This window comes from Pithys albifrons, chromosome 16 (assembly GCF_047495875.1).
Source record: "Pithys albifrons albifrons isolate INPA30051 chromosome 16, PitAlb_v1, whole genome shotgun sequence".
Taxonomy (NCBI): domain Eukaryota; kingdom Metazoa; phylum Chordata; class Aves; order Passeriformes; family Thamnophilidae; genus Pithys; species Pithys albifrons.
In genome coordinates, this window is record NC_092473.1 from 16,258,691 (window position 1) to 16,278,615 (window position 19,925).

The following is a 19,925-nucleotide window of genomic DNA, read 5'->3' on the forward strand; positions in this document are numbered from 1 at the left end:
GTCGGCTCCCCGCAGGGCCCGCCCCCCGCGCGCTGCCATTGGCCGGTCCCGGCGGTCCCGGCAGGGTGTGTTTGGTAACGCGGTCGGTAACTCGGCAGTAACTCGCAGTAACTCGGGAGTGACCCGCCGGTAACTCGCCAGGCTCCGCCCCGCCGGCTCACGGCGCTCGGAGGGCGCGGGGCCCGTGCCCGGCACCGCCCCGGGGTGTGCGGAACCCCCGCGCTCTGGGCGCGTTCCCCGCCGAGCCCCGTCCCGTTGTTATGACGACACGGCCGTAAAGCCGCCATCTTGCGGCGCGTTGCGACACGAGGGCCGCGATGGCAACGGGCGCGGGGCCGGCGGCGCTTACGGCAGCAGCGGCCGGGCCGGGCCCTGAGCCCTGCGCGGGCCCCGCCGCCCTCCTCGGCCTCCCGCCGCCCTTCGCCGAGCAAGGTACGGCCCGCACGGCGCCCCGGCCCGCACGGCGCGGCCTGGCGGCGGCGGGGACCAGCCCGGCGCGGGGGGGCGGGCCCGGCAGCGCCGGTGCTGTCAGCGGGGCGGGGGCGGCGGCGGCGGCGGGTCCGTGTGTCCCCCCCGGGGGTCGCCGCCGGCCCCTCTCAGCCCCCGGGCAGGGCTCTCGGTGTGTCAGGCTGCCCGGGCGGGGCGGGGTGTCCCACCCCGGGGGTGCTGGCCTCGCGTGCCCGGTGGGGCCCGGCCGGGGGGTGACGGTGACGGTGACGGTGAGCGCGGGGTCCCTCCCGCCCGGCCCGGCCCCGCTGACGGCGCTGTCCCCGCAGACGAGGATGACGTGCACCGGTGCGGGCGCTGCCAGGCCGAGTTCCGCTGCCTGCAGGAGTTCGTGCAGCACAAGCTGCAGAAGCGCTGCCAGCGCCCTCCGGACCCGCTCGCCGCGCTGCTCCACGAAGGACAAAAGGTGACAGCGGCTGGAGGAGGGACGGGATGGGGATGCGGCGGCTGCTGGGGCGGAGGGGAGGGAGCAGCGAGTGTAACGGCACCAAACCTGCCTGCTGAGCCGCTCTGTGCTCCAGCAGGTCGTTCCTGCTGTCGAGGAGTCCATCACAGTTGCTCACATTGTCGTTGAAGCCTCTTCCATAGCAGAGGAGATCAGCAATGCCTCGGCCATCGTAGGTGAGCTCTGAGGGGCTGCCTTTGCCCCCGGGGGGTTGGAATCTGTGCCTGCCCTGGTGGGTCGGGGTTGGGAGGTGACACCTCCGTGTCACTGGGGCTGGGGGTGGGTTTCCCTCAGAGCTGTGGGAGGGCAGCTCTGCACTTCTCTCTGCTTTAGTATCAGGGAATACAATCCTGGAATGGGTTGGGTTGGGAGGGTTCTCAAAGATCATCCAGTGCCACCCCTGCCATGGGCAGGGACACCTCCCACCAGCCCAGGGTGCTCCAAGCCCTGTCCAGCCTGGCCTTGGACACTCCCAGGGCTGGGGCAGCCACAGCTTCTCTGGGCACCTGTGCCAGGGCCTGCCCACCCTCCCAGGGAAGAGTTTCCTCCTAACATCCAATCTAAACCTGACTCACTTCAGCTTAACTAACACAAACAATTAATACAAATCAGATTTAAGACCCCATTCCTGAAGTGCCCATTCCAATACTTGGGCTGCAATAACGAGTCTGCCCGTGCAGATTTAAAGTACCTTTTCTCCTTCTCTCTGCACAAAATGCTGGAACAGTGAGTTGTTTGCTGGGTAAAGCTCTGCCCTGTCAAGACCCCAAATGTCTCCCCACCCTTTTCCCAGGCAGTGGGCACATCAAAGAGGTCATTGTAGCAGGAGACCATGTGTTTGAGAGCCCCACCGTGGACGGGGAGGGCAGTGAGGGGCAGGGCAGCCCCGAGGAGCAGGAGCAGGAGCAGGAGCAGGACATTCCCAGCGAGCTGGGCAAGGTGAAGCTGCAGGTGAACCAGGAGGGCCGATACGTGTGTGGGCTGTGCCAGAAGACCTTCAAAACTGTGAGTACCATCCACTCATGGGGGTCAGGGAGGGGCTTGGCAGCTGAGAGAGTTCAAAGGGAATGGGACCGAGAATGAGCTGCTCTGCTGCCTGAGGCACTGCCCAGAGGGAAGTGCTGCTTTCACAAGGAGTGGTGATGTTCCTTGTGGCTGAAGTGTAAAGCCCTAAACCATTTGGAAGGTCTCTTAGAGGAAATTCTTTCCCAGGCCAGCATCCTCAAGGCTCACATGATCACTCACAGCAGCAGGAAGGACTATGAGTGTAAGCTCTGTGGAACCTCCTTTAGGACAAAGGGCTCTCTGATCCGGCACCAGCGGCGCCACACGGGTAAGAGCTCTCCAGAACAGCAGTTCCTCCTTGCTAGAGCTGTGTGTGGTTATCCATTTGCCTTCCAGTGGAATTTCTTGTGCTTTCCATCTTCTGCTGAGGTGATACCGTTGATATTTGAGCTGCTGGGAGGCTCTGGGATAAGCACAGTCCAAAGGCTGTAGAAAGCTGAGCATGTTCTTCCAGCAGCCTGACACACAGAACTGATCCTGGCAGTGTGTAATGTTGTTTTCATTCTTGTCATTCCAGATGAAAGACCTTACAAATGCAAGAAATGTGGGAAAAGCTTCCGAGAATCAGGAGCTTTGACTCGGCACCTTAAATCTCTGACACCTTGCACTGAAAAAATTCGCTTCAACATGACCAAAGAAATCGTTGTCAACAAAGAGGATTTGCCATCAGGTCAGTGATGCTGTCACTGATAAAGCCAAAGCCTCCTGGCACTTGGAATATAAATTCATTCTGGCACAGGTGCCCAGAGAAGCTGTGGCTGCCCCATCCGTGGAAGTGCCCAAGGCCAGGCTGGATGGGGCTTGGAGCACCCTGGGCTGGTGGGAGGTGTCCCTGCCCATGGCAGGGCATAGAATGAGATGAGCCTTGAGGTTCCTCCCAGTCCAAAGCAAACCATTCCAGGATTCTCATTTATGAAAAAAGCCTAAAATCTGTAGTATTCAGTTTATATTCTTTGTACAGGGAGAAGTAATTTATAGAGCCAGACTATTACCCTGAAACTCTTGTAGCCAGGTATTGACTGGGGAATGTGTGAGGATCTGGTACAAAGGTGGCTTTAACAAGCACCTCCTGTCCAAGGCCAGATATTTTGTAGGCCCCAGGGCATTGAGGGGTGGCCATTCCCTGAGGGGTTCATGTGCTGCTTCCCCTGCAGGCTCCTGCAGCTCCAACACGGACACCGTGTCATCGATAGCGAGCGAATCCATCGAGGCCTCCCCCGTCATCCACCTCGTGACAGATGCCAAAGGCAACGTTCTGCATGAGGTCCATGTCCAGATGCAGGAACTGCCTGTGGTGGATGGAAAGCCCCTGGACCCAGAGGTGAGTGTCGTTTCTCTGGAACACCCTACGTGTGTTTCACGCAAAGAATGTTTTGCCTCCTGAATAAAATGTTTGTAGGTGCCAAGAATAAATCTGAGTGTAGGAGTTAAGTGGTTAATTAGGTTCTTTTCCACGTGGGCAGGCTCTGTGCTCTGACCTGGGCCCATCTGCTGCTGAGCTTAGCAGTGTGTGTAGATTACAGGGCATGTCACCAGCACGTACTGGAGGACGAGGGGGTGTTTTTGTTGACCATTCCCTACAAGACTGTGGAAGGGGCAAAGGCGTGTGATCCCTTGGGTTTCAGAGTACAGATCCACCTTATGTTCCTCCCCAGCCCAAGGGTTGGTCTTTCAGCCCTGTAGCACAGCATTAGACACCCCACAGAGTGTGACTGTCACAGCAATGTTGCTGTAAAAAAGGGCAGACTGTGGATTTGCTGTGCAAACTTCCTGTTTATTCCTTCAGCAGTCGCATCCTGAGGAGCTGCCTTGTGAGGGGGAAGTGAACAGTGAGAATCTGCTGAGGCAAGCCATGAGGAATTCAGGAATTGTGATTGAGAGAATTGCTGTGGAGGAGGTGCAGAAGCCAGATGAACCTGCTACAGCTGCTCCAGAAGAACTGGAAGTGGTGGAAGTACAAGAGGAGCCCTGTGGGGAACAGTGTGTCAAATTAGAAGAACGAGAGTCTGTATGTTTGTATTCCATAAATAGATGAATTTTTAGTCTTCCTTGCCTGTATTTGGTGTGAGTAGCACTGTTCACCTCACACCCCTCTGTGTCCTCATGTCTCTCTGGTGCCTGTTGCTTTGTGTCAGTTTTTATAGTTATACTTTTCAGTGTAACATTTCAGTGAGTGTTAGTAACACGTGTGATGTCTCAGCAACAGAGATCTCTTCCTTGTCAAAGCTGGAGTGTTTAACTGGGAATTTGGGTAGCAATCCTTATTCTACACGCCAGTACAAAGAGAAGTTTTACCATTTTCTCTCCAATAGGTACCTGCAGAAAGAAGCAACGGGTACCAACGATACCTTTGCCCTCACTGTAGTGAAGCCTTCAGTGAAACTGCTGCCCTGGAAACACACATCAAAAGTCACACAGGTAAAGTTGTGCTGCTGCTGTTGTCTGACATGTGCTGTGGCCTACAGGGGCCTCAGCCATGGTACAACTGTGCTTCAGACTCCTTGGCTTTGTGTGGCTAAAGTCAATGCTTAACACGCTGCCTCAGCAGGGCCGTTGGACTGGATGATGCCCAGAGGTCCATTCCAACCCCAGATATTTTAGGATTCTGTGGCAGCCCACACATGAAGCTGAAAATAAAACTCCTCTCCTTCTCTGGATTATTTTTCTCTTAGAATTTAGTTCCAGCCTGTACTGGATCCTTCCTGCTGCTGGTTGTCCTGGCTCAACCACATGTTCTCTCTCTCTCTCTAGATTACAAACCTTTCAAGTGTGAGGAGTGTGGCAAGGAGTTCACCAAGGGCTACCTGCTGAAGAAGCACCAGGAGGTGCACGTGAACGAGCGGCGGTTCCGCTGCGGGGAGTGTGGGAAGCTCTACAAGACCATCGCCCACGTGAAGGGGCACCGGCGGGTGCACTCGGACGAGCGGCCCTACCCCTGCCCCAAGTGTGGCAAGCGCTACAAGACAAAGGTGTGCCCCCCTTCCCAGAGCCAGGGCTTGGCAGAGCTTAGGGGGCTTCGCTGGCAAAGAGCAAGTGCCAGCTCACCTGCCTCATGATGCCCAGAGAAGCTGTGGCTGCCCCATCCCTGAAGTGCTCAAGGCCAGATTGGACGGGGCTTGGAGCAAACTGATCTAGTGGAAGGTGTCCCTGCCCCTGTCAGGAGGTGGAACTGGGTGGGCTTTAAGGTCCCTTTCAACCCAAACAATTCTGGGATTCTGATCTGAAGCTCCACAAAGAGGTTTTGGTGTAGTGAGCAGAAGAAGAAAAGTGTTCATGAAAATGTCACATTTGTGAAAAAACTGTTCTTTCATGTGTGGAACAAATATGTAATAACAGTATATCCTGGTTGCAGCCAGGACAGGGTTAATTTTTGCAGTAGCCAATCAGGGCATAGCCAGGGCACAGGTTGTTCTCTATCACCCATGTCATTGCTGGGGCCTGTGGAAGGGAGTCACTTCTGGGCAGAAGTGGTTCCCTGGGTTTGAGAAAACGTGGTGGAGGGCGACATCCAGCATTGTCTGATATTGGGTTTTTTTTTCTGTGAACCACTCACCTGTTTCTTGCACCCTCTGTCACTCATATTGCTGCTGTTACTGTTGATTTTCTTATCTCATTGCCATTTCCAGTAAATTCCTTATTCAGCCCATGGTTTTCACCTTTCGTGCCTCCAGTTCTCTCCATGCCACTGCAGGGGGAGGGGGAGCGGGTGAGCAGCTCACGGTTTGGCAAGTCTTGGTGGGAGCACTAACTGGGGGAGTGCCATTCCTGAGCCGTGGCACAATACAGAGGCTGAGTTTAACCCTGGAAGTGAAACTCCTGCCTCCCTGAGCTTGCCGTGTCCTTCCTGAGCCCTCCCCTCGCTTCCCTGTGTGTGCAGAACGCGCAGCAGGTGCATTTCCGCACGCACCTGGAGGACAAGCCGTACGTGTGCCAGTTCTGCAGCCGCGGGTTCCGGGAGAAGGGATCGCTGGTGCGCCACATCCGCCACCACACCGGAGAGAAGCCCTTCAAGTGCTACAAGTGCGGGCGCGGCTTCGCCGAGCATGGGACGCTCAACAGGCACCTCCGCACCAAAGGTGAGCCCCCAGCCTGGGCTGCCTTGCCTGGGGGCTGCTCCCTGCCTGGGTGGCAGCGATTCCTGGGGGGATCTGACCTCCGGTGTCCCAGGCTGTGTGTTCAGGTGCATCTCGGGGGCATCAGGAGATGCCTGGAGAAGGTCAGATCAGACTGGAGAAGAGAAGGTTGTGTGGAGAGCTCACAACAGTCTGTCAGTGTCTAGGGGCCTACAAGGAAGCCAGAGTGGGACTCTTGAGCAGGAACTGTAGTGACAGCACAAGGGGCAATGGCTTTAAGCTGAAGGAGGGTTGATTTAAATGGGATATTGTGAAGAAATTCTTCCCTGTGAGGGTGGGCAGGCCCTGGCACAGGTTGGGCAGAGAAGCTGTGGCTGCCCCATCCCTGGAAGTGTCCAAGGCCAGGTTGGACAGGGCTTGGAGCAACCTGGGCTGGTGGAAGGTGTCTGTCTCCATGGCAGGGGTGGGACTGGATGGGCTTTAGCTGTGTATTTTTTGGAATTGCACTGGAGAGCTGCTCTGCTTGAGGCTCAGTTGCCTGGTGTCACACTGGGCTTTTCTAGGCTGTTCCTTGGCCTGTCCTGGTGGGCTGCCAGCCTCTTGTGTGGCACTGGTCACTCGTCCATGGCATCCTGTAAAGAGGTCTCAGTGGTGCCATGTAGCATCTTCCAGGTACTCTCTCACATGGTCATGGAAAACAATGTTTTTGTGGCGGTTGGGATTTTCCAGGTGGCTGCCTCGTTGCTGTGAAGGAGGTGGAAGAAGCAATGGTGTCTGATGAGAGTCAGTCAGCTGACAACTTGGCAGCCACGGTGATTTCAGAGGATCCCCACACTGTCCTGGTGGAGTTCTCCTCGGTGGTGGCCGACACTCAGGAGTACATCATTGAGGTGAGAGGGGGCAAACAGCTGCTCCTTTGGAATTCAGCAAACAGCAGTTGTATGTGTTCCTCATCCAGGCTTTTGGGAGAAGGTGAAACAGGATCACTCCTGCCTGCAGGGCCCTAGGGGTCAGGAGGGTTAACTTTGTTTGGAAGGAAAGCACTTGGAGCTTCCTCACCCTCCTAAAGTGCTGTGTGTGACATGGGCAGGAAAAGCAGAACACAGGGCAGACTGGCAGTGGCTCAGCAGGAGGCTGAGCTGGAAAACCTGTGACCACACCAGATTTTATGGCCTCACAAAACTCACTTCAGCTTTCCCTATTCTCCCATTTTTAAATAGCTTGTTTTGTCCCAAATAATCTCTGTTGTTTATAACAGAGGCTGCCAAAAGCAATGAATTATGTATTTCACTTTCTCCCCCTTCATGACACAGAGCCAGTTCTGATCTGAGCAGGATAACAGAGCTCAGTTACTGAGTTCCTTTAGTGCTGCCATAGTTTTTCTCCAGTAAGAGAAAAATCTGCTGCTTGTCCAAATCCTGCTGAGAGAGGAAATTCTCTTCCACTTGTTTGTGAACATTTTGCATTAATTTTAAGTGGCTCCTGATAATGAGATTTGGAGAGAATGTCATGGAATTCTCCTTGGAGTAGCTACTGCATCATGGGGGGAACAGAAAAACTTGTGTAAAACACTTAGTGAATTATATCTTGGTAAATAAACACATTTTGTCTTTCAAGACTTCTACTGAAGACATGGAGACCAATGAAGCTACTGAAATAATAGAGGGAACACGACATGAGGTAAAGCAGCCAAAGAATTGTGATTTTGGGGCCTTGGTGTAGATGAAATGAGTCACTTTTAATGCCTGAGAGTCATGCTAAGTAAACCCAATTTCAGATCATTAATTAATGTACCTAGAAAAGCCCTGAAGAAGGACTTTGGACAAGGGCCTGGAGTGAGAGGCCAAGGGGGAATTGTTTCCTACTAACAGAGGACAGAGTTAGATGGGATATTGGGATGAAATTCCCCCCTGTGAGGGTGGGCAGGCCCTGGCACAGGTGCCCAGAGAAGCTGTGGCTGCCCCATCCCTGGGAGTGTCCAAGGCCAGGCTGGACAGGGCTTGGAGCAGCCTGGGAATGTGTCCCTGCCCATGGCAGGGGGTAGCACTGGATGGGCTTTAAGGTTCCTTGGAACCCAGGGCATTCTGGGATTCTGTGGCTCCACCTCTGTAGTTCTGCAGACCTAAAACCACAATCTGGCTCACTGGGGGTGTGATAACCCCAGACCCTCTCTGGGATGGTGACTTTGTGGCTTCAGACACGAGCAGAGCTGCAGGCTGGGTAAATTGTACAGTAACACTCCATCCTTGGGAAATGATCCTGTAAGGCATTCCCGAATGCTGGAAACAAGGGCTGCTGCAAAGTCAGAGCCTGGCTCAGCTCCTGAATTGATTCAGGGAGTTTTCATGTTTGGGTGTGGGTTGTTGAGGTTTTTCTACAAACAGGAATGTGACTTCCTGTAGGAAGTTCTTTACTGGTGTCACACCTGCAGTGACATGAGGGTGACACGATCCTGAGGCTGGTCTTGTGGTGATGAGCCCTGGAGTGCCCCGTGTGCAGAGCTGCTGGTCATCACTTCTCCCAGCAAACCCCCCAAGAACCAGAGTGGCCTCCTCTCCCCCTGCAGGTCGACAGCCACATCATGAAGGTGGTGCAGCAGATCGTGAACCAGGCGAGCTCGGGGCACCAGATCATCGTGCAGAACGTCACCGTGGCCGAGGGCGCCGGCGCCGCCGCGGACGCCGCCGACACCATCACCATCGCCACCCCCGAGAGCCTGACGGAGCAGGTGGCCATGACCTTGGCCTCGGCCATCGGTGACGGCGCCGTGCTCGCCGCCGACGGCGCCATCGCCGCGCAGGAGGCCACGGTCACCATGGTGGCCTCCGAGGACATCGAGATCATGGAGCACGCCGGGGAGTTCGTGATCGCCGCGCAGGAGGGGGAGGTGGAGGTGCAGACGGTCATCGTGTAGGGCTGGAGGGTTGGCTGGGGGGCTCCAGTCCGGGGAGTGGGTCAGTCCTGAGTTTGTCACTGAAGCCGCTCAGAGAGCAGGGAGAGAACGTTCTGGAGGGAAGTGGCTTAGCAGGATAGGACGGGCCTGGAACAGGGTAGGGCAGGCCCAGGGTGTTCTCAGTGTAAAACAAGTAATAGGAGCTAAACCCTCTGCATGGTCACACTGGGAAGAGACCCACAGGCCACATGTGACAGTATTGTGTACAGCAGCCTCAAATTAAGAAGGATCCTTTGGGAATCAGTTCCCTCTGCCCCCAGGACAGCAGTGGTCTGGTTTTCAGAAGGATTCAGGAAGGGTCGGGGCTCACAGGAGACTGTTTAATCATATGCATTGAAAACAAGGGGAGAAAACCAAACCTAAGGAGTTGTGGGGTGTGTTCAGCACCACTCAAACACTCTCATGCCTTTAACCTCACCCCTTCAGGCCTCCCAAGGCATGGTACTGCAGTATTTCTCTTTTATTTGATATCCTGGACAAGTAGCCTTATGTACTGGTCTCTGAATGCATCCTTGTACCCTGCAATGCCAGCCAGGCTGCTCTGAGAGCCAGTCTGGGGGCTGGAAAGCCATACTGTATAGGAATTTGGGGTTTTTTAAACCATATATGGATTTTTAACTGCATATTGTACAGATTCAGCATGTAAATAAACACATTTTTAAAAATAAAATTATTTAAAGTTCCTACTATATTTTTTCCAATTTCTGCTCTATTATCACACAAACAGAAGAATTTCTGGAAGGAGAAAGAAATGGGGACATTTATATTATGCTTAAGAAGTGGGAGACTGTCACTGCTGTGCTTTTTTGTGGCCTTTGTCACTGCAGGAGGGGCTGCCTTGGAAACTGCAACTTCCCCTGCAGCAAAGTCCCCAAAATACAGAGAAATGCCTGAAACTGAACAGCTGCATCAAACAATAGAATAAAGATGTGAAATGCCAAAAGGATTGTCTGGCATCTCTGTGTCCAGAGATTGGTATCAATTTTCTGATACCCTTCTCAAAATGCTGAAATTCTGTTCAGTTCCCCATTTTCCTGGGGCAAATGTGAAGGAGCTGAAAACAGGGATCAAGGAAGAGACAGGTTCAGGAGATGCAACAATTTAATTTCCTTCCTCTGCATTAGTACAAATCTGCAGCAGCAGAACACGGTTTCTGCAGGTTAAGATCTTGCCAAGGATAATGTTTTTTGAAGTTAAATACACACCACCCCTTGTGCTGTTACAGTAATGGGTTAATCATTTCCCAAAGAAAAACACTCCCAGGAAGATGCAGCTTCCTCAAAATTTACAGCAGCTGAGTTGGCCCTTCCCAGAGAGAAACATTCAGTGCAGGACGATGGACCAAACTGGCCTCTCTGTCCCAGAACATTCACTACAGGTCCCTGTAACCAGGAGACAGGACTGAGCTGAACCTCAGAGACCTCACAGAGAGAGGGATCCTGAATGATGCTCTGCTGAGGCACCATCAGTGAGAATTCTGCAGTAATCTTGTTCCAAAAGCTGTCTGGGGCATCCAGACTCACTGCTGGAATAAAATCTTACAAAATAAGTCTAAAACTGCACAAATATCTTCATGTTTTCTTCTTGCTTTCCAATGCTGTAGGAGGCCTAAAGATTTCCTTTAAATTCCTCCAGATTCCTTTAGAATAAATGTTTTTGTAGACAAGTTTTCTGTGGTGGGGCTGTGATGAGAGATGGGAACCCCCAAATCTTCTGGATTTATACCATTCATTGGTGGTTTGGTTGGTGAAGGCCAAGTACAGAGTGAAAGAGCTGTATCCACCCAGGATGAGTGTGAGCAGGATAACAAACCCCAGCATGAAGACAATCCTAGGGAAAGTCAAGAAAAGGTGCTGAAAAGGAAAGAAAAAAGTAGTTAAAAAGTTGGAGGATTAAATCCCATGGCCATTGTAAAACCCCAGCTGGAATGAGCATCCATGTGCACACAGAACTGCAGTGCAGCCCCAGGAGATCCCAGCCCTGACCTCCACCCAGCCCAGTCAGGGGCTATTCCTCCAGAAACAGCCTCCAGGTGCACCAGGGGAGGTTTAGCTTGGATATCAGGGAATTTTTTTCCACAGAAAAGGTTGCAAAGTGTTGTCACAGGCTGCCCAGGGCAGTGGTGGAGTCCCATCCCTGGAAATGATCCAAACCCGTGTGACGTGGCCCTTGGGCACGTGGGTGAGTGGTGAACAGGGTGCTGGTTGGACTTGATGACCTTAAAGGTCTTACCCCATGTTAACAATTCCATGATTCTACTCAAACCTCTGAGCAGAGCATGCAGAGTTCCAGGCATATTTTCTCCCAAGCCTTGCTAATACGTGGGAGGATTGTCTACACCCATCTATTTCCAACTGTTTGTGTTTGGAGTCCTCTTGTTCGTCTTTTGTTGTTTAAATCCACAAATCATTAACACAAATCATCTGAAAACAAACTGCCAAATGAAGAGGCAACAATCTGGTACAACTTCGGGTTTTGCTGACACCATACAGTGTAAGCAGCTCTTTTCTGGGTTACATCCCACTCCTGGGGGGTGGCAAAGGCATTGCTGAAACATTCCCTGACCAGGACCCCTTTGTGAGAGTCCGAGGCTGAAACATCTGTCTAGAATGAGGAAAAGATAAAGCACTTTGCATTTATCACCTGACTGCCACACTGCAGGGATGAGGGACTGAGATCAAAACTCAAGTGCTAGAGAGACTCACAGTCACCCTTTGCTTATATGTGAGAGAAAATATTCCAGTATCTGAATTCCACGGTAGTGGGTCTTGCCTTAACATCTCCATGAAGATCTCGAGGATTGTAAACTCCTTCCTAAATGTTACTACAGTAGGTGGGGATGGAATATAAATTCATTCTCTATGAGCCACACCTGCTGAGTGACAGACACCGGAGACAGAAATCCACAGAACGGGAGAGCAGAAGGAAGTGCTGTGAGAAAAATGCCACATTTTTCAACTGTTCTGCAATGGCAGCTCTTTAAACTTAACGAGCTGTGCAAAGGTGCTGAACTCCCAGGCTGGGGACAGACTGTGGGGAACAGGGAAAAGATTCCTGTCTGCAAAGAGGTGACATCAAACTTTTTACAGCATGAGTTAAGAAACAATCAAATCCAATAGAATAGAACAAAATTCTTCCTTTTATTCGGCGCTGGGAACATGGGGGATAATTCCACCAAAGACACGTTTGACAAGACTTTTGTCTTTCCAGGTTTATATACTTAGTTACAACTGAAACCCCTCCCCAAAGCTAAGCAGGATATTTAGGGTGAATTTTAACCCTCTCTGCAGCTCTGTATTTCCTTTTGACTAAATGATGTTACAGCTTCAAGCCTCAACCTAGACAGGTTTGCTGATCTATTTCTTACAGTTTAGCCTTTAATCTAAGCAAGGTTTGGGTTTATTTCTTAAACTTACAGTTACAGGGTTAAATTCATGGAATCATAGAATGGATTGGGTTGGAAAAGACCTCTGAGATCATCAAGTCCAACGCTTGATCCAACCCCATTGTGATCACCAGCCCAGGGCACAGAGTGGGGCATGGAGTGCCCTGGGCTGGTGATCACAGTGGGGTTGGATCAAGACATGGTGGATTCTCCCTCAGTGCCACATCCATAGAATGACAGAATCAGAGAATGGATTGGGTTGGAAAAGACCTCTGAGATCATCGAGTCCAACCCTTGGTCCAACTCCAGTCCCTTTACCAGATCATGGCACTCAGTGCCACGGCCAAGCTCATCTGAAAAACCTCCAGGGATGGGGAACCCACCCCCTCTCTGGGCAGCCCATTCCAATCCCTGAGCACTCTTTGTCTAAAGCTCTGCATGGCTGAGATCACTGACAGGTACAAGCTAAAATAAAAAATTAATATAAAATACAAAGTACAATTCTGAATAAAAAATAGTAAAGACCATATGATTTTATGGAGAAGGGATAAAATCCTTTCTCTTGAGGGGTCCCTGGATCAAGCATGAACTTACCTGCACGAGGACAGGGAAGTCCACAGGGCGCTCCTGGCCCTGGGCATCGCGGTAGGTGCCGTGCCTGGCACGGGAGAGCAGCCCCAGGTGCAGGAGGAGGGTGGCAGTGATGGCAGCGAGGGCAGTGGCCGTGCCCGCCAGGGACAGCAGGTAGAGCAGGAACCAGCGCGCTGTGCCCGCGCCCACACACGTGTTGAGCCACACACAGTGGTGGTCGAAGCGCTGCACGCACGCCCTGCACACACCTGTGGTGGGCACGGAAAGAACAGCTGCTGCTCACTGGGGTTTGGGCAAGCAGTTTGGTTTTTACACAGTTTGAGGCAGTTTTTAACCTGAAAATGTGTGAGAACAGTAGTCAGGATTTAGCTGATGGCTTTTGAGGCAAATAATTGATTACAATTGCATATCATAATGAAAACAAGACTGCAGCTCCAAAAGGTTGGTTTCTCTGACAGTACTGCCCACCTGAAAGGCAGAGATTGTAGTTCCCACCTTTGTTTTAGATGATAACACTGAAAAAGAGGTGGTGGATTCCTCACCCCTAGAAGTGGCCCAGGCCAGGTTGGACAGGGCTTGGAGCACCCTGGGCTGGTGGGAGGTGTCCCTGCCCATGGCAGGGGTGGCACTGGGTGGGCTTTAAGTTCCCTTCCAGCCCAAACCATTCCAGGATTTCAGGATTCTGTGAAACACAAAATCCTGAGCTTGTGTCTTGACAGGTGATAATTTCTCATTTAACTTCCAGATGCTCAAAAACTTGGCTGTTCCTGACCCTGAATATACCACCAGAACTGGTGGTTTCTGTGAGAAGAAACAGCACCAAAGCAGCTCCACAGATGGGCAAATGCAGCTGTGAGCTGGAACCCCAGAAACCAAACAGAGCCCTGTGTGCACTGAGCTGGGAACACAACAGCTGTGGTGTGAGCTGCAGCTCCTGGGGCAGAATTCCTTTGGGAAAGTATCCCTGCTCAGGGAAGTTCAGGTCCTTACTGCAGTGCTTGGACCTGGCTGGCTTCTCCAGGGTGCAGGTTGGACACACGTTGCCTCTCTGAAACATCACACCATCATAAGCATAAACCTTAACCAGGGATGCGTGGTTTGCTTTTGTTATTATACCTGTGAAAAATACAAGAAAAATAGTAAAAACAAACAAACAAACAAACAAGTGTTTCTAGCATTTTAAGGTTTGTTTACAAACAGCTCCAGCATGAGCTTACCAGGATTGGCCCTGGAGCAGAGGGTGAAGCAGCTCAAGTTCCCAGCCAGCAGCAGGTAGGGCAGGAGGAGGACAAGGAGGGGGAACTGCAGCTCCCAGCAGTACCCAAACACTTCCCAGGTGTATTCCCCAAACACTGCAGCCTGCAAGGCCACATGCAGGACAACAAACAAACAGCTCCTGGAACAGAAAGGGGACAGTCTATTTAATGCTCAGTATCCTGATTAACAGGTCAAGTACACTCAGAGGTGATCAAAGACTTTCCAAATGCAAGGAGACGCCTCTTTTAGGTTTTCAGGCCAGCATGGATTGCATATTAATAGTGTTTTCTCCATCCACTGGCTTCTCCTTCTCCCCACATACACTCCTCTAAACACACCAGCTAAATTCACTGCATTAATTCCGTGTCCTTTAGATTTTTCCTCCCTGTCAGTACAAAGCCTCATAACCACTTTGTTGTTGACAAAATATGCCACAGCAACTGGCCACAAAATATTCTGCCAGGAGACATTTGCTGCTCTGAAAGCAAAGAAAAGTCAGTAAATCATCTTAAAAACACTATAATAATATAAGCAGCATGAAATAAGTGTGGCAGGAGGTTGGCAGTTCCAGAGCACACGGGGGGGTCCCAGTGCCCCCAGCACAGCTGGCAGTGTCACCTCTCTGTCCCAGGCTGTGTTACAGCAGAGGGGCTGCAACACAGGCAGCAAACAAGCCCAGCAGTGACACCACAGCTGGAGATGTTACACCCTGAAGTGTCTGTCACACTGGAGCTGCTGTCCTCAGGGAAAAGGTATTTCAAACATTCCTGAAGCACCAGAGTTTACAGACACTACAAAAGCCACCTGAACCCAGCAGGCTGCACTTTGCAGCTGGGCAGCTTCCCTTTGAGCCACCTGGACATCCAGGCTGCTGGACTAAGACTAATGGGATCTGGGGGAGAGGATGGAGCCTGCAAGTCTGTCTGACTCCATCTGCAGCTGCCAGAGAGGCTCTGCTAATTCCTGTGGGGATGCAGCTCCCACCAGTGTGAGCAACATCTGTTACTGAGCCACATTATCTTTATTTGTCAATATGTTCAAATATTTCAGGATACCACCTACTAAACAATGAGCAAGGAAGAGAAAGACAACAGCGTGGCAAACCTTAAAGGGAGTCTGCAATCCCTGACAAACATCCCTAATGAATTGAGAATATCTAAGGATAATACTGAAAGCTCTGATGGTGGCAGGAGAGCCCAACAGTAACCAGAAATACAGTAAAAAATGCCAAAGGCAAGGAAGTGCAATACCTGGTGTGGAAGAGCCTGTGCAGGGCCCTGTGTGTCACCCTGTGTGTCACCCTCTGGAGCTGGGGGGGGATCACCATGGAGAGTGCCTGGGGGACATGGAAACACAGTGTTACCTGCACTGCAGTCACCTCTGCCCTGGGGGAAGTTCAGGGTCAAATACCAGTCCCCAGCCCCTCAGTTCTGACTGCACAGCCACAGCACCAGGGAGGAGGCTCCTTTCCATGGTGTCCAAGCTCCTCATCACAGAAGCAAGGCTGGAAGAGACCTTCAAGATCATCCTGTCCAACCATAAGACACACAATAACAGAATTCTTTAGGTAGGAAAGGACTTCCCAGACCATCAAGTTCCACCTGTGACCAATCTCCACCTTAGGAACCAGCCCAGAGCACTGAGTGTCACATCCAGTCGTTCCCTGGACACCTCCAGGGATGGGGACTCCACCACCTCTCTGGGCAGTTCCAATTCCTGGCCACCCTCTCCATGAAGAAAGAAGAGCAGAGGCAGAAACACTGCTGGGGGTTTCAAGGTGGGAGGGAGGTTCCTGCTCCTGAGAGCCCCACAGGCCCAAACAAACGTATCTGGGTTAATGTGTGAAAGTTCTAAGGAGCTTACAGAGGGTGCAGGCTGGGCACTGATTAAGCAGGGGATAGAACTGAGCAATTCCCCAGCTACAATATGCTCCATCAGGCCATCTGACAGATCAAGTGGAGATAAGCAAAGGGATAAAGCCTGCTGGCCTCCAGAAACAAATAAACCCCCCCACAACCCAACCCACCCCCCAAAAATCCAGTGTCCTCAGCTATAGCTCTGATCCAGCCCAACAGCTCCATGTCTAATTGCCCTTTCAGGCACATCCCAATGTGCTGAAGGAGGAACCTGCCTGTGTTCATTGAGTGAATCCTCAGCCCTGGCCTGTGCCTGTGCAATTGTCTGACTCTGCTCTGAGCTGACAGATCTCTATAGCAACACACGGCTCCGTGGCAGAGGAATTAGAGCAGCTGAGCCTATTTCTAGCTGACATGGAAAGAAAATATGCAGTGAGAGCTTCTTGCCTCAGATGTGAAAGACCAGGAGGCAAAAAGCATATGTGGAGTTGAGAAGATGCAAAGTATTTTTGTGATAACTGGTGTGTCTCATCTCAGCGGCTCAAGAGGGAAGTGTTTGAAAAAAGAGGCTTTTCAAAGGCAAGAGGAGACACGACCCAGCAGGAAAGCAACCTGAGTGCAACCTCAGCAGCCTCCCAGGCTTATACACTCTGTGAATTACAGCTAGAAATGGATTTAAAACATGGTCTAGAGAAACTATTTAATCATAAAATCATGGAATGTCCTGAGTTGGAAGGGATTCACAAGGACCATTGAGTCCAGCTCCTGGCCCTGCACAGACACCCCAATAATCTTCCCTCTTGTCCCTGAGAGCATCATCCAAACCCTCCTGGAGCTCTGGCAGCCTTGGGGCTGTGCCCACTGCCCTGGGGAGCCTGGTCAGTGCCCACCACCCTCTGGGGGAAGAGCCTTTTCCTGAGATCCCACCTGACCCTGCCCTGGCATAGCTCCAGCTGTGCCCTGGGTGCCGTCCCTGGTCACAGAGCAGAGATCAAAGCTGCCCCTTGGGAGGACACTGCAGATCCCAGGGAGGTCTGACCTCAGTCTCCTCTTCTCCAGCTGAACAAGCCAAGTGAGCTCAGACCCTCCTTGTGTGGCCCCTCCAGACCCTTCACCACCCTCGTGTCTCTCCTCTGAACGCTCCCTAAGAGCTGTAGATCCCTCTTATATTGTGGTTCTTGTACTCTGTTTGTATCTCTCTTATCTCATGTCCTTATATTTAGCATTACTTGCATTTATTTCCCAGGTAAAGTATTGATTATATTCACATGGATTTATTTCACATGTACAAGTATCAATTAAATTCCTCCAGACAGTGGCTTCACACCACAGAAGTATTTTAATTCCTGCTTTTCAAACACTTCATAGCAGCAGCTATGAAGAAATGGGGGAAAATAATGAATTTCTCTGCACAGTGTGTCTATAAACCAAGATCAAGTATAATACTAGTAATAAAATCAAAGTCTGTCTGAAGTGCTGTGAACAGCATTAAATATAATTTAAGTGATAATTCTCTCTCATTTCCCTTCCAGGAACACTACAGCTTTTTTTTTCCTTTTCATTCAGACACAGCCCCAACAGACAGAAATATGAGCTGGTGCTTTTCCAATTCCCTGTTTTTTACAATAAAATGCCAATTCTTAATCCTCTTTTAAAGCTCTTCATTCCTCCCTCTCTCTTAGCAAACAACAGCCTGCAGCATTAGGACACACTTTAAAGACCTTCCCCTCAAATATTTACTACGAGTTATAATTCTCTATTTTAATCCTTAAACCTCTCCTACCTTTTTCCTCTCAATGACAGCAATAAATAACAAACCAGAAAATTCCTGGGGCCTCATTATTATTTAATTTCTCAAAGCTGACATGTTGTGGTGTCACTGAACAAGGTACTTCCAGCATTGTGAGAAGCTCCATCCTCACCCCCCCCCCAGACAGGCACAGGAGCTGTGAGAGCCAACTGATGTTTCCCACCTGCTTGGGCAGGATTTAAACATCTGAAAGGAAGTTCTCTTCTATTTCCAGCCCCACCTCCTTGAGAGTAGTTGTCAAAATGGAGGAAATATGAACTATACTATATTATCATTCTAACCACACACACTGGCATCATTCTGGGAGCAGAAATAGAGCAGGTGCACTAATTTTAGCACAATGAAGCAGAGCAGACCACCTGAACAGGAGATGGTCGTTCCTCTGGAAGCTCAGCCCTTCACCTGGCAGCTCGTTCTTTACCTGGAAGGCCAGTTCTTTACCTGGCTTGCCCTGCTGACACTCCTTGCAAGGAAACTCTCCTTCCTTCCTGAGCAGAGGCAGAGCAGAGCAGTGAGAAGGAGCACAAAGCACAGGTACAGCACGAAGAGTGTCAGGAAGTCCATCCCGAGCCCTGGAATGTCAGAGAAGCTGCTGTCAGAGTCCCTGGTCCTGGACTTGGATTCACTGACCACAGAGCAGAGCAGCCCCAGCCCCCCCAGCACATCCCAGTGCCCCCCCCCCAGCACATCCCACTGATCCCCCCCAGCACATCCCAGTGCCCCCCCAGCACATCCCACTGATTCCCCCCCAGCACATCCCACTGATCCCCCCAGCACATCCCAGTGCCCCCCCAGCACATCCCACTGATTCCCCCCCCAGCACATCCCACTGATCCCCCCAGCACATCCCACTGATCCCCCCAGCACATCCCACTGATTCCCCCCCCAGCACATCCCACTGCTTCCCCCCCCAGCACATCCCACTGATCCTCCCCCCAGCACATCCCACTGATCCTCCCCCCAGCACATCCCACTGATCCTCCCCCCAGCACATCCCAGTGCCCCCCACCAGCACACAGGAATGAGGTCAATGTTTCAAGCATTTCTGTGAGGGACAAGTCAGAATGGAATCATCACTGAGGTTGGAAAAGCCTTCCAAGACCATCCAGTCCACCCTGTGCCTGACCCCCACCTTGTCACCCAGCCCAGGGCACATCCACTCCTTCCTTGGACACCTCCCCGCACAGCCCATTCCAGTGTTTAACAGCTCTTTCCACGAAAGGAATTTTCCCCAATATCCAACATAACCCTACCCTGCTGCAGCTTGAAGCCTTTTCCTCTGCTCCTGTCCCTTGTTCCCCGGAGCAGAGCCCGACCCTCTCCTGTCCCCCTGGGATCCCCCCGAACCTCCTTTTCTCCAGGCTGAGCCCCCCCAGCCGCTCCTGGCGCTGCAGACCCTTCCCCAACGGGGACACGGAGGCTCCCGGGGGGACACACGGAGGCTCCCGGGGGGACACAGAGGTTTCCGGGGACACACGGAGGCTCCCGGGGGGATGCCGGGGGGACACGGAGGCTCCCGGGGGGACACACGGAGGCTCCCGGGGGGATGCCGGGGGGACACGGAGGCTCCCGGGGGGATGCCGGGGACATACGGACGCTCCCGGGGGATGTCGGCGGAGCTCCCCAGCGCTGCGGAAGTGCCTTTCCCGGCTGTCCTTTCCCGGCCCTCCAGCGGCACCCAGCGCCCTCCCGCGCCCCGGCGGGGCCGTGCCCGTGCCCGTGCCCGACGTCCCCCCGCTCTGGCTCCGGGGGAGCGGGGCCGCCCGGACCGCCCTCCGCAGCGGCGGGGAACGAGCACTGAACCCGTAAAAATAACAAATAAAGGAACTTTATCCAGCCCAGCGCTGTGCCGCGTTCCCGCCGTGCCGCAGCTGCTGCTCCGCTCCCTTCTTCCCAAAGGGTCCGCGGCGCTCCCCCGGCCCATCCTACGGCATTCCTGAGGAATTTACTGTAATTCCTTCAGTTCTGTGACCTTTGGTGAAA

General features: G+C 52.2%; 2 protein-coding genes across 4 annotated transcripts; one reads left to right on the plus strand and one right to left on the minus strand.

Annotated features, from left to right (window-relative positions):
- Positions 1-270: 270 nt before the first annotated feature.
- E4F1 (E4F transcription factor 1) lies at positions 271-9,716 on the plus strand. Of its 2 annotated transcripts, none has more exons than XM_071571159.1 (14): positions 271-432; positions 777-913; positions 1,032-1,128; positions 1,746-1,957; positions 2,165-2,285; positions 2,535-2,687; positions 3,172-3,338; positions 3,807-4,025; positions 4,330-4,435; positions 4,769-4,986; positions 5,895-6,093; positions 6,820-6,980; positions 7,708-7,770; positions 8,657-9,716. In XM_071571159.1, exons 1-14 carry the CDS (start codon positions 318-320, stop codon positions 9,002-9,004), a joined length of 2,316 nt encoding a protein of 771 aa, XP_071427260.1. In that variant the 5' UTR covers positions 271-317; the 3' UTR covers positions 9,005-9,716. The 2 variants fall into 2 exon arrangements, with proteins under 2 accessions (XP_071427260.1, XP_071427259.1); XM_071571158.1 differs by having other exon boundaries at positions 272-432; positions 3,804-4,025.
- ZDHHC4 (zinc finger DHHC-type palmitoyltransferase 4) lies at positions 9,343-19,578 on the minus strand. Of its 2 annotated transcripts, none has more exons than XM_071571160.1 (7): positions 19,196-19,578; positions 18,384-18,514; positions 15,527-15,612; positions 14,237-14,415; positions 14,010-14,135; positions 13,023-13,267; positions 9,343-10,896 (listed from the first exon to the last, which is right to left on the minus strand). In XM_071571160.1, the coding sequence occupies exons 1-7, from the start codon at positions 19,530-19,532 to the stop codon at positions 10,615-10,617; spliced, it is 1,386 nt and encodes a 461-aa protein (XP_071427261.1). In that variant the 5' UTR covers positions 19,533-19,578; the 3' UTR covers positions 9,343-10,614. The 2 variants fall into 2 exon arrangements, with proteins under 2 accessions (XP_071427261.1, XP_071427262.1); XM_071571161.1 differs by having other exon boundaries at positions 19,535-19,574.
- Positions 19,579-19,925: the final 347 nt, after the last annotated feature.